The following is a 13,205-nucleotide window of genomic DNA, read 5'->3' on the forward strand; positions in this document are numbered from 1 at the left end:
AAATATTTATTTGCTTTTGAATGAGAGGGAAGACTCTATTATGACAAGAAACCTCATGATTTTTTTTTAATGCCTTCTATAGCCGTTTTATCTTCTCTGCAAAAAGAAACTTTTCTGGCTAAATTAGTCTCAGTAGAGAAGTTTTAAGTCATAGTGCTAATACTTGGAGTTAATATTAAACAACAAAGAGCCATTCTCTCTGATAAAATTGATGGGTAAAGTGTCTAGCAAAGTTTTGGTAAGATAGAAATGATGAGGAAAGTAAGGTGAAGAACTACTGGACAAGGAAGTAACAGCAATTTACAGAAGAATATAGGTAGGAAAAAAATCTACCAAGGACTAGAAATAATCAATATCTTAAATGATTATTTTCCTTTGGTCTAAACAGCTTTATTCTTTGTTATATATAAATTAAATTCTAAGTATCATTTTCTAATGTTCAGTTTTTCAGTGATAGCAGGAGGAAATCAGCTTTGAGTCATACATATATTTTGAAATTCGTGCCCTATATTGTAGATCATAATTAAAATTAAGAGTATGCTCTGATGAATGAGTTTGACTACTTTGTCATATGGAAGGTTTATGAAATATTGTGGTAGTTTTAGTCTTGTGAATTCTGGTTCTGTCCCTTTGATGTCCTCTTGCCACCTTTTGCAATAGGGGGGCCATATCAGAGTCTGAAAGACTAACATGTCCAGGAGCTTCAATACCAAAAAGTTTATCAAGACTGGAAGAAAAAACATCAATAAGACAATGTAACAATTCTCTCCACTGCCAAAAAACCCATACAACCCAAAGCAAAAAACCTAAGCCCAAACCAGAATCCCATGAAGTAAGATGATGTGATGGGTGTTAGGGCTGTGAGTTGGGTGCCTGTTTTGTCCCTGTCCCATCTCTGCTCCTGATCAGATGTCTACACTGTATGTGCCCATTGGTTTCCTGGATTTGCTTGGCAGGCAGGATTGGGGTGGTGGGAGAGGGTTCAGGGACTTAGAGGGAGTAGGTCTTCTCATTTCTGCAGCTGACATCTAAAATAAGTTGGGTGAATCATTGATGAAGGGGGTCTTTTTGCTCTCCACTGGGTATGAAGAAGCCCAGGGCAGCCAGCTCATCTCTGTCAGAGATGTCTAAAATTAGGTGAGATGAATCCCACTCACTGTTAAAATTAGCTTTGCATATACATGTCTAACTCTGCATTTAAACTCTTTGCTTTGCATTTTTCTAGTGTTCAGTTTATGTGAACTTTCTGAGTCTGTGAGAGTTTAATAATTTTTTTTAATTATTATAAACAAAGGTTTCTTTATGATTCTGCGAGTAGGACCCATCTCCTACAACTGCCTGTACACAAGAAAAGAATCTTTTTCAGTAACTGGGAACACTTAAAAAGAAAGTCTATTTAATTGAAAAATGCTGTTGTTTTTCCAACTGTACTTGAATTGTCCTGATTAAATAATTTTTTCCTTTAGCATAACGAAGCTTTCTGCAGTCCGCTGCTGTTCCCTCCAGTACTGGAGGACCAGTTTAGTGCATAGATTTGCTCTTTCCTAGAAGTGAGTTCATTTGTGAAAGTGCTGGCATTGTAATGTTCAGCTTCATGGATGGACAAATACCTGAGGTTAGGAATATTTACATTTTTGAGTCCTGAAAAATTTCTGTAGCCTCAATTATAAGCGAGTCTTTCATTACTGTATTACACAGCCAAAGATTCAGCCTTTTTTTTTTTTAAATATATGCATCCTGTAAGACTCCTTTAAATTTTGCTCTCCAAACTTGCAGAAGGATTGAAGGTAAAAATGAAAAGCAAATGCCTATGAATGCAACTCTTTTGGAACACATTGTGCTGGTTTCATCATAGTTACTTTCCTCTTTTTGTAACATTTGAAAATGCAACTTTATAGAACAACTAGAAATATTTACAACATAAGGTCAGTTGGTGTGAGAGGTTGACAGCTGTACATAGTCAAGGTCCTATTGTACAGTATATCATGCTGTTTATCACAGTTGGAGCTTTTTGGCAGTAGGAAGTGTAATTGTTCCAGTTTGACAGCATGCTGAACTTAAGCAGCTGTCTGGCCTTGCAGAAGTCAATAGAGAGAGAAGACCTTGTAAAACCTTAAGGGCAGAAGACCTTTCTGAAAGTTCTCTAAGATTCTGGTTGATACATGATTTCTAACAAAATCGTTGTCCTTTTGTTCTGTTTATAAATGAGGAAAATCAGCATTAATTAAATCAATTATCTGATGAGAGTCATTATTAATAGTTTAAGAAATAAGCAGCTAAACGTTAAAATTAACTTCTCTCTTACACAAGATAATTGGATGAGTGTTACTGACTTATGGAAAATGCTATTATCTGTTTCTAAAATTCTTTTTCCCCTCTTCTTTCTACTAATACAAATTTTCAGCTAATTTCCTTTTAGTAAACTAATAAATTGTTGCATAAAGTTCTGTCAATAAAAAGTTAGGTAATTTTTGTTTTGAACTCTTGCACTTGTTTCAGACTTCTAAGTGCCATCTTTCAGAGTGGCTTAAATACACTTAGGTTGTTACTTTATTTGATTTTCATAAATGCTGGTGAAAAATGATTTGAACATTGTCGAATGTCCTCAACAGAGCAGTTGGTATCTGTGTGCTCCTGCCTTTTCTTGAGTGTGTGCTCTTCACTACCATGAGTCTGAACTGTATTTTTTGACTGGCTGTAACTGTGGTTTCTAGCAGACTGCCCCTTGTTGGAGCAAGAATCACCTGGAACTCTACTGAACATAAAGTGTTTACTCCTCTTTGAGACTTAGGTGCCTTGCAGGGCTCTAGGGCAAAGCCTCTTGGATTTTGTCCTGGTAGGAGATGAATAGTGAAGAAAAAAGGCTGCTCATGTAGGGATGCTAAGTAGCTGACCGAGCATTTAAATAATGTATCTGAGAATGTGTGTTAAGACATAGTTTGTCTGAATTGTCAATTTATAATATTTTATAATACTGTTTCAACAAAGCACTATTAATCTCATAATGACAAAGAAATTGTGACATTATGCAATGTTTCATTCACCCTCAGGAGATGTAAATCTTGTGTTGTTGGGCTCTAAGCCAGTAGCTCAAGTAAGGCTCAAAAAAAGAAGAGCTTATTTCCTTTATTCTGTTGATTTTTTAATTATGTCATTAGCTTTCTAATGTTTGTCTCTGTTAATGGTGGCAATAAAAGATTAATTACTCATTATCTGATGAAGAGCCATCACTTTAGCGTTCTTTAAACATTGATGGGTGGTTGCACTTTCAGCTGTTCCTCATACTGCTTTTTATTTTGTCCAAAGGCATTTTGCTTCCCTTGCTTCCTGTGCCTTGTGTTTGAGGTCCTCCACAATAGCTCGTGTTTGCTAGCCCATAAATTACTCTTTTCTTCATTGTCTAACATTACTGCATTCCATCCTACTCTGGGACAAAAATTAACCAGCACAGTGTCTTGTGTGCATGTTTTACAGGCTCACAGGCTTTCTGTCAAAGTCCTTTGATGAATAACTAAATATAAACTACAGAAGGTTAAATATCTTGTTATATAATATCTTTTTAATGGAAACACAACAGATGGTATCTGCTAAGAAAAGGTCACTCAGGCTGGATTATATCATCTTCTTACATGTGCTTAGGAGCACTGACACAGTGATGTGTTATCTTTCAAGTGTGTGTTAGCACCCAGTGAAATTAATACAACAGCTTGACCAACATACAGGTGGATTAAAGGCAGAGCTGGAGTCCTGCCCAGGTGTCTTGCCTCCCTCCTGGATGCCATAACAGGGATGACTGAACTACATGTGAAAAGCACTTGAATTGCTGTTACTTACTTGATCCTTTTAATGTAAATTGTAATGGATTTTGAATATTTATGTTCTGTAAACTGTGGTTGTTCATGAGTTGTCCCACATGTCCCAACATGTTCAGTTGTCCCTGCTGTTGCCTGACATTTTTTTCCCTTTGTGAGCCAACACTTGTAGAGATATTTGAATCAGGCTCTAAAATAAGGTAGATTTATTGATTAGACTAAGTTCATTCCAGTTTCTCAGGAACAGCCTGTAACAGACTTGTATGAAAACAACAGTTTAATATTGTGTCTGTCAGATTGCTTCCTTTCCATCAGATTTAGGTGGGATCACTCGTCTTTCTTGTTTGTGTATGCTATCTCATAGACTAGAAAGCGTCTCAGCCTTTTCATGTGGTGAACTAATGTAGTCATGCATTAAGTTTGATTTCTGTCTATATTTTTACAAGAAGATTAGACACTGAAGCAGGTGTTTTCTAGCAGCTTTGAAGTGAGATGGAGTGTGTGTGGATGAAATGCAAACGTTGTAGAAGGTTATTCGAGATTCCTGGGTATATAGGAAAGAAAGTTTCTTTCCTTCAGGGAGGAGGCTTTATGAAGGAATAGTGAAGAGAAATGAGGTGAGAAGAGAAAGGAGGGCCAGAAAAAATGTAAAGGGCAGTTATTTCACATGTTGGAGTTGTTTTGATGCGGATGGTGTGTTTACCCTTTTCAGTATTTGGTCAGCATCTGAAAAGTGAAGCACCTGTTTAAATGTTTTTCTCTTTTAAATTAAGTATTAAGACATTAATACTGAAGTTGAGTACTGGGAAAATCAGCAGGAAGAACTCAACAGTGTAAGAAGTTTACATATTGAGCATGGAAAGCTGCTGTGTAGTGGAAATGCTGAGAAGTGTCCAAATTTCTTGCCTTCTTCAGACTTGAGGTGCTTGCATTTCTGTCTGCTTAATAGTCAGAGCACAGGTTCTGTGAAGGGCACTGATGCTCAGCTGAGCAGCACTTGCTGGCAAATCAATGCTGCTGTATAAGATGGTATTTCCCTACCCTAAAGGAAACTTAAGTAGTTAAACCAGCTGCCTGGGAAGGGATTCTAGGTCTTCCTCAGCCTGAAGGGATTGAAATGAGCATATTGTCTTTCCTTCTCTGCCCAGCAACAGCCCAAACTTGAAGAGGCAGGGACATTCTTCCCTCATGTTGAGTTTATGCCATCATGCAGTCAAGAAGGAAAACATTTCAGGAACAGACCATAGCCCAGTGTGGAAGGCTCTGAGGCGAGAAGGTGGAATGGAATACTTTCAGTTGGAGGGGACTGACAAGGATCATCCAGTCCAGGATCACTCCAGGGCTGACCAAAATCATATTGCTAAGGGCATTGTCCAAATGCCTCTTAAACACTGACAGGCTTGGGGCACTGACCACCTCTCCAGGAGGTTGTTCCTGTGAGTGTCTACCCCCTTGTAAAGAAATGTTTCATAGTGTCCAGACTTGCATTTGAATTGCTTTTTCCACAGATTTTTCTGTTTGTGATTTTTTTTTTGTTCAATGACTGACCAATATAAAAAGCTAAAACAGTCCTACAAAAAATGCCATGTGTCCTACTTTTATGTAATTGTTGAAGTTATAAAGGCAATTCTCTAAAAGCATCAGTTACCATGTAGAAATGCTGCTCTCTCAGATGTGGCTCTGCATGGATCTGATCCTGATGATTGTGTCTCTGTGCTGTGCCCTGCAATTTCACATTTGGCTTAAATCCAGTCATTGCTGAGCCTGTTGTTGCAAAGAAGGGAAGGCCCTGCCCTCCATGCTGGCTGCTCATTCCTGCCTGCTCCAGCATTTGTGATTTTCTCTTTAATCCAACTTAATGTAATCTTTTATTTATTTAATTTTGAGGTCAGTTAGATGAATGAACTGATCAAATTTGCTCTGTTGTCCAGCTGCTGCTAGAGCTGATATGAAAGAAGTGGCAGGAAAATGTGTCAGGGGTTGGTGCGTATGTGCTTTTTGGCAGCAACTGTCAGTTTAGTCTGAGGCATGTTCATAACACACCTAATTGATTGTATTCTCGTGGATAAAGCATGGATACTTTGCCATCTTCTTTCTGGTTCACAACAGACCATATGTGAGCAACTTTTTTCCCAGATTCAGGTATTTCAAGGTGTGCACAAATAAGTTTAGGCTCCATGGAAGTTGTAAGTCAAAGGGGGAGTCACCTCTTGAGTGTGAGGAATGCCCATGGCTGCAGAGGTTGGCATGGCATGGCAATGGGATTTAACATTGTCTTGGACCACAAGAACTCAAATGTTGATGAAGTTAAGTTCAAATATGAGGCTTAACACAAGTGTTGTGATTTGAGCAAACCTTATTCCCTCACAGGTCAGGACATTCTCATGTTTAATTTTTAAAGGATAAAAGCATTAGTTGTTATGGCACATACAGCTGGAAGTTAATAAAAAACCAGAGCAAGCACATAGAATTTGTTAATGTTTTTGATGAAACAGGAGACTGTATCCTTCAGTGACTAATTATTGAAATGAATGTGTTATAAATACACGAAATACATGAGTTGCATATAATGAGTAAACAACTATGCTGCTCATGTTAAGCATCATCACTAAGCCTTCTTGCCCAGTATTGTCATTTTTACTAAAAAGTGTGCTGCAGCCATTGGGTAGCTTATATAATCCTCTTGGTTTCAAAGAAATGAAATCTGTTCAACCAATCTTCCCCCATCTGTCTCTTGTAGCACTGCTCTTCTATGTGGCAGGCTTAGAGCTCCCTCCAGAGTTCTGTTCTGTGCTAAAATTAAGAGGAGAAAAATTAAGAGATTCACTGTAAAAGAATTGTATTTTCTACTCACATCATGTTATTTGCATAACTCAGTGTTCCACTACCAGGCTGGTTTGCACAATTCTTTGGAATTTATCTAGCTTTTTTTTTGGTATCATAATGATTTACTTATAGAACTTAAAGACATTGGCTGATTTGCATACTAGGTTTCTTTATTTTTCTATGCCTTCACTGTTTTTTTTTTTTGGGTTTTTTTTTGGTTTTTTTTTTTTTTTCACTGAGCATGGACAGCAGGAATGAAATACTCAATTTGTGCACATATTCTAAGTGGGCTTAGAGCTGAAGTAAAGAAAATGTCCTGCATTCCTACACTGTGATTTTTTTTTGGTATAATAAAGTAAGACTAAGTATGCAGTTAGCTAAATATTTAATTTATTGCCATTCAGATAAAGATTTTATATTTGGCCCAACTATTAACTAAGGTACAAACAGCATTTCTAGGTCTTGTCTAATTTAAAATTTATGAATTTTTTTTAAGAAAAAGAATCTCTTCTATATTGTCAACTTTTGAATAGCCTTAAATAAGTATTTAATGGATCTTGTTAAGGAGATTCAAGATGCTCCTGAGCTGGTCATTAACCTGAAAGTTTGTCTATATGTATTTGCTGTTTTCTGCATCAGTGCATGAAGATTTGCTGAAACAGCAGGGAGCAAAAAGTGTTAATGGTAAAGTCAGAACTGGTAAAGAAGTTCTCTGCTCTTCTGGACAAGTCCACAAGGCCCCTGTGAAATTTGCTACCAGCTTATGAAAAATGCTGTTAGGTTGTGTGTGGGCAGATTTTTTGGTCATTGTTTTTTGCATTTAATGTATGGGTGTATGTTTTCATCCATCTTGGGAAAAATGTACAAATCAGCATCTACTCCAATGCTTGCTGCTGTAATTTTGCAACTCTTTGGGTTTTGTAACAGAGCCATTGTTTGTCACGATGACCAGAACTCATGTGATCGCAGCTTCCAAAGTAGCGTTTTACGTCTGGCAGTACCGGGTGGCCAAGAAGCTCACAGCCATGGAAATCAATCAGCTGGCACGCACCAGGAAAGAAGGCAGGGAAAGGTTTGTCTTCAGGCTTTGTCAATTTTCTTCCTCTGCTCTAGTGTCATTGATAAGGTTGATTCTGCCATGTCTAAAACGCAAACCCTTGTCTTCTCATTTTTCTGATCAGGTTTGTTGAATTTCAGGCCTGTAAGATGATATACTAGTTTTGTATAACAACTATGTGTTTGTTATTCACATCCCTGAGACATTTTTGGATTAGTTTCTGTTCAGTGTCTCCATTTGGTTGCTGCATGTTTTCCCTTATGGAGCTGTGTGTCTTGATGCCTTTTTACCCCTCTGCTGTTTCCCCTCCATGCTGTTAGTTTCAGGCAGTTCCATTCCCTCTCATAACTTGAACTGCTTCTCGTCTGTCATTGCCTGTAAGAACTTAGTCTGTCCAGCTGGCCCTTCTCTAATACACTTGTGTCTGGTTGTGGCTTTGACAACTAATCCTGTATGGACTTTTATCCTCTCAAACTAAACAAGCCAAAGTCAACACCGTTTTGCTTCCAAAATATTTCTTTCCCAGGTGCTCATTTGTGGCATTAACTTTTCTGTCACCTCCACAAAGCTTGCAACTTCGTTATGGCTTTCTTTTTAGTTATTTTGTGTGTTCTTCCATATAATCTCTACACTATATCATCTTTCTATAAACCTACCATCTCCTGTCACCATATATCCCTAATAATGAGTAATTATTTGTGCATGCTATAATAACTTAGATTGTTGTAGGACTTGGATGTCCTAGCCTTGGACAAGATTGTAAATTGATAAAAATATCAAAAAATGTAGACACTTGTAATTCAGCCTTAATGAGGATTTTAGCATTCTAAAATCTTTCCTAATGCTACTTTTTAAGGCAAGAGAGAAGTTATAAGTGTTGAAGAGTACAGTAATACATAAGATTTGTGGATGTGAAGGTGAAGTGCTTCATAGTTATGGAGAAGACCCTGGGGAGATATGGAAGTGCACGTTTGAAAAGGACAACTGAGTGGTTGATGGTTTTCAGCAGGACACTTAACTGTAACAGCAGAAACTTAATGTTACAGGATGAAAGTTTACAGTTCATAGGGAATAGGCCATCAGGGCATGTGAAAGTGAAAGCAACTGCCATATCTGTATATCAATATAAACCACATTTATCAAAGGGGATGCTTTTGAGCGTAAGAACAGGCATAGCTTTTATTCTCTTCTCCAATTCCAATGGTTTCTTCTCCAAGGATGGAACATACTGATGCTACCAAAGCTGATCCTTTCTTTGGACTCACTTTTTCTTCTCACTCTCCTCCTCTACAGGATCTATCATATTGATGACACCTTTTCAGGGTCTGGAGACACTCACCTTGATTACAGCAAAGCTTTTGAAGTGAGTGATGTTATGAACTAGTTTACTGTGGTATCACTGGTAGCTTGAAAGAGCAGTAATTAGTGTTGATTTATTTATTTTCATAAATTTTCATTAGTAGAAGTGGTTGTACTTAAAATTTCTTTTACTTCTACCTTGTTTATGTGTTATGTTTCTTCCCTCTGGTTGGTGTTGTTACTGTGTCATTGTGTATTACTGGAAATACATTGCAAACTATAGTGAACATGGAAAAAGTATATTCTGAGTGTGTACAGTATATTGACATCTGCTGTCTTCCTGGTCAGAAGCAGCTCCCCTTACTTCAACAAAACATAACTTTGTTGAAACTCAATAACCTTTATGATCTTTTCTAGTATTTTTGGCCATTTTCACTCCATGTGTGTGTGCAAGTGCTGTCTGTCCCTATTAATGTACCTGAAATTAATTACTTAACAACCCTCACAAGCCAGGGATTGTTGCTTTCTTGTGTTTTCTGGTGAACACCTGTTACATTTTGGATTTCTTATTTTTCTGGAGGGAGGGGCAGGAAAAGAAAGGAAGCTGTTAATATTATTGTTATGATTGCCATAGCAAAGGCTACTGATACCATCTACAAACTATCCACAGACTGTATGCTGACAAGGTTTGATAGCCTCTTTTCATGTGGATACTTAGCAACACTCTTGTTTATTTAAATAACCTTCTTTCTTTAGCAGGGCATGCTTACCTTTGCAGTAAAACTGATACTGATATCACTTGTTTGCTTTCAGGGAACAAGAGATCCAATTTGTGCAATAACAGCATCTGATAAGATACTGCTTGTGGTAAGCTACATGATTAACAGAACTCCTAATTGCCTCTTGTGCTTGTAGGTATAAGATTCTTCTCTCTATGTTCATAAGCAGTCATAATTTCAAAGCATTTCTGACTTCAGAATTTACACAGACAAAACCTCTTTCCTCTTCTTCAAAGATAACTTTAATGGTTTCTTCTGTTAACTTGGATTCTTTCTTTAGGAGGGCTAATTCACTAAGTACTTGCAATTTAATTATAGAGTAGTTGCCTGAGTTAATACTTACGCATAGGATTTTATAAAGTCTAGATCAGGACTTAATTCTGTAATCTGAGTCCTGAGAAGTCTCTTTGAGACAGTATTTGAGACAGACAAAGGCTTACAAAGTTTGTCTGTTTACATATGAATGGTATAATGCAGAGTACTGTACTATATACAGATGAATACTTTTGGATTATACAGTTGTGTGAGGTATTGAATCATGCCAAAGAGCTGGTGCATTTTTTTGTTCTAAGCTGGAAAGTGATCTCATTAGATGAACAAACTTATATGTGGGCTTTAAAGCAAGCTAACTGAACAGAACAAAGAGAGAGAAAGAACAGTGTTTCTTCATGATATCCACCTTCTAGGAAAGATCTTGTTTTGTCATTTTCTGATTCTGGTGTGGATTTTTGTTTGTTTTTTTTTATTTTTTTTATTTTATCCTTTGACTGCATTTTACAAAATCAGAAGGTCATGGGAGAAAGCATGAACAAATGAAGTTTGATGGTTAATAGGGGACTATGGGATTGTTGCTGCTTGAAGAATATGAAAATGAACTTCTGAAAATAATTAATCTGTGACTTTTTTTAAAAAGGGAAGGAATGAGAGGAAATGCCTTTGAGACCAGATCTGGATAAATGTGATGAAGCTGAATCCAAATGATAGTGGTTCAATTTTCTAATACTTCTGAACTGATCTGCTTTTTAGTCTATAGGGTATGCATATGTGAAAATGTCAAAGATGGTAATTTATGCTGAGGATGTTAGGGACAGCTTTGGGGAAAGAAGGAAAACAAGGAATAAAGTTTTCACTCCTTTGAAATTTAATGTTGACTCATTTTCAACATAAGAGTTGAACAGTAGGCAAACCAAGCTGGATATGTTATTCATTTTACAGAAACCCCATGAGAAAATAGTGGCAGTGATCATTTCATTTCAGGGATGTCACTCCTTTCACCCTGATGGCCTGATGCTGTCTTGACACAGGGAATTGGTGTTTCATTCAGCAAAATAAAGATAAACCACACTGGTACTTAGATTTCTTTCCTGTTACTCAAGGCTGTGAATAACCAGTGTATTTTATAGAATTTCCTTTTAAATCTAGCTCTGGTCTTGCAGTAAGTGGTGAGACTTGTTGGTATGGAGACAGCCCCACATGAGCAGAGCTGTCCTGCTTTCAGACCTGGGCTGGTGCTGCTATTGGAACTCTTTTAGGGGATTTACCAGTGTGGGACAAGAATCTTTTCACACTTCTCCTGTTTTATTGTGTAGACCCTCTCTGGATGGTCATGGCTCCTGAGATTCTGTGTGCTGGATGTGGACTGTAACTGTTTGTTTTAACATCCCTGATTTAAGCAGATTTGTCAATTGTAGCATCTTAGAGTATCTTGTTTGAATACCAGAATTCAGAACTTTTAGGGTGATGATTCTCTCTTTTCACTCATGCTCTGTCACTTATCCCAAGGCTCTTTTGTCTAAACCAGCATATAAATAAGACCATTTTAAAGGGTTTACTGATGGAGAAGTTCTCTCACTAAGGCAGCATTGCTTTCCTCTAGGGAAGAGAATCTGGCATTATTCAGAGGTACAGCCTCCCCAGCGTGACTGTGGTGCAGAGCTACTCCCTGGACCGGCGTGCCTATCAGCTGTCTTTGAACTGCAACTCCAGGTAAGCACAGACCTGTTTCTAACACAGATATCCAATTTCAAAGTGAAGCACTAAAATTTGTGAAAATACTAATTCTGTGAAATCTATAATTCTATAATCATTATGTACTAATTTTCATTTGGTATAAACCATTTATTAATTTTAGCTGCTCTTAATGGTTGTTTAACGATTTATTTATTACTAATTATTTCCATCCGGACAGTCATTGTTCTGAGACACTGTTAGTAAAGGTCTCCTATTTTTCACACCCTGTGTACATGAAAATATCTTTGTTTTATTAGAGGAACCAAACATAACCTTTCTTTGATCATGACACAAATAGATAAAATTATGTCATAACCTGAAATTTCATATCTATGACTTCTTTCTGTTTCTGTGTCCTTCTAAAGCCTGCAAACTTTGTTCATCCCATTTAATTTTCCATGGTTACAGGCTATAACTAGTGGTGGTTTCTAGTAAGTCTGGTTCTCCTGAGCTTCATCTGTGCTAATACTGCAGTTGCTTTCTACTCAACAGCTTTTTTTTTTGCAAGAGAGTGCATGAGAGTGTTGGCAGAAAAGGCAAAAATATACAAGAATTTGCAAGGCAATTTTAATAACTTCAAAATAACATCATAATTTCAAACAAAATTCATAATGCATGTGTAGAGATCTCTTGCTTCTTCAGGTATAGCCCAAAACCAGATTATTTTGCTTAAAAGGCAGCGTGATCTAGTTGGAGCTATATTCATTTTGTTTTGAACCCAAGTTGTTTTCTTGCTAAATTATTTTGTTCTAGGGAAATAAGCTCAGATCCGTAAGCATTTTGAGGTTAATTTTCTAAATTGTGTTTGAAATTTTAATAGGAATTAAGGCTGTCTACCTATCTATGTTTAGAAATACTTTTTAAATGGCCTTGTAGTAAATATAGGTTACTATGATGCACTGAAGACCTATGCAACTGTAAATTTTCAAATGTAGCCTTTTAGAAATTGTATTTTTCCCATCTTTTGTCACTGTGATATTTTATGACAAATCCCTTCACCACAATTTTTCTCCTGAAAAGCTGAGAAGCCTCAGAAAATAAATGTAAACAATAATTATCTGATTGCTGGGAATGTGGTTTGGGGGTTGCTTACCAACAGGTGCATCTTTGATTGGTTCCATGTGAATTGTTTTTAATTAATGGCCAATCACAGCCAGCTGTGTCAGACTCGCTGAGTCTGTCACAGGTTTTTATTCTTCATTCTTTGCTAGCCTGCTGATGTCTCCTTTCTCTTTCTTTAGTATAATTTTAGTATATAGTTTGTTTTAATATAATATTATATAATATCATAAAATAATAAATCAGCCTTCTGAGAACTTGGAGTCAGTTCTCATCTCTCACCTTGTCCTGGGGACCCTCAACAACACCGCAACAATTAACAGCCACAATATTTAAACTATTTCAAAGATGAATTGGATTATA

At 37.0% G+C, this 13,205-nt stretch overlaps 1 protein-coding gene across 1 annotated transcript in view; it reads left to right on the top strand.

The window, feature by feature from the left end:
• The window catches only part of WDR35 (WD repeat domain 35), a 42,882-nt gene that overhangs the window by 15,033 nt on the left and 14,644 nt on the right, over positions 1–13,205 (top strand). The window contains exons 12-15 of the mRNA XM_058801499.1: positions 7,566–7,710; positions 8,989–9,058; positions 9,808–9,861; positions 11,650–11,759. Of these exons, the coding sequence (XP_058657482.1) occupies positions 7,566–7,710; positions 8,989–9,058; positions 9,808–9,861; positions 11,650–11,759 (379 nt within the window). The remainder of the gene's footprint in view (positions 1–7,565; positions 7,711–8,988; positions 9,059–9,807; positions 9,862–11,649; positions 11,760–13,205) is intronic.

Source organism: Ammospiza caudacuta, chromosome 3 (assembly GCF_027887145.1).
Source record: "Ammospiza caudacuta isolate bAmmCau1 chromosome 3, bAmmCau1.pri, whole genome shotgun sequence".
NCBI classification, from domain to species: Eukaryota; Metazoa; Chordata; class Aves; order Passeriformes; family Passerellidae; genus Ammospiza; species Ammospiza caudacuta.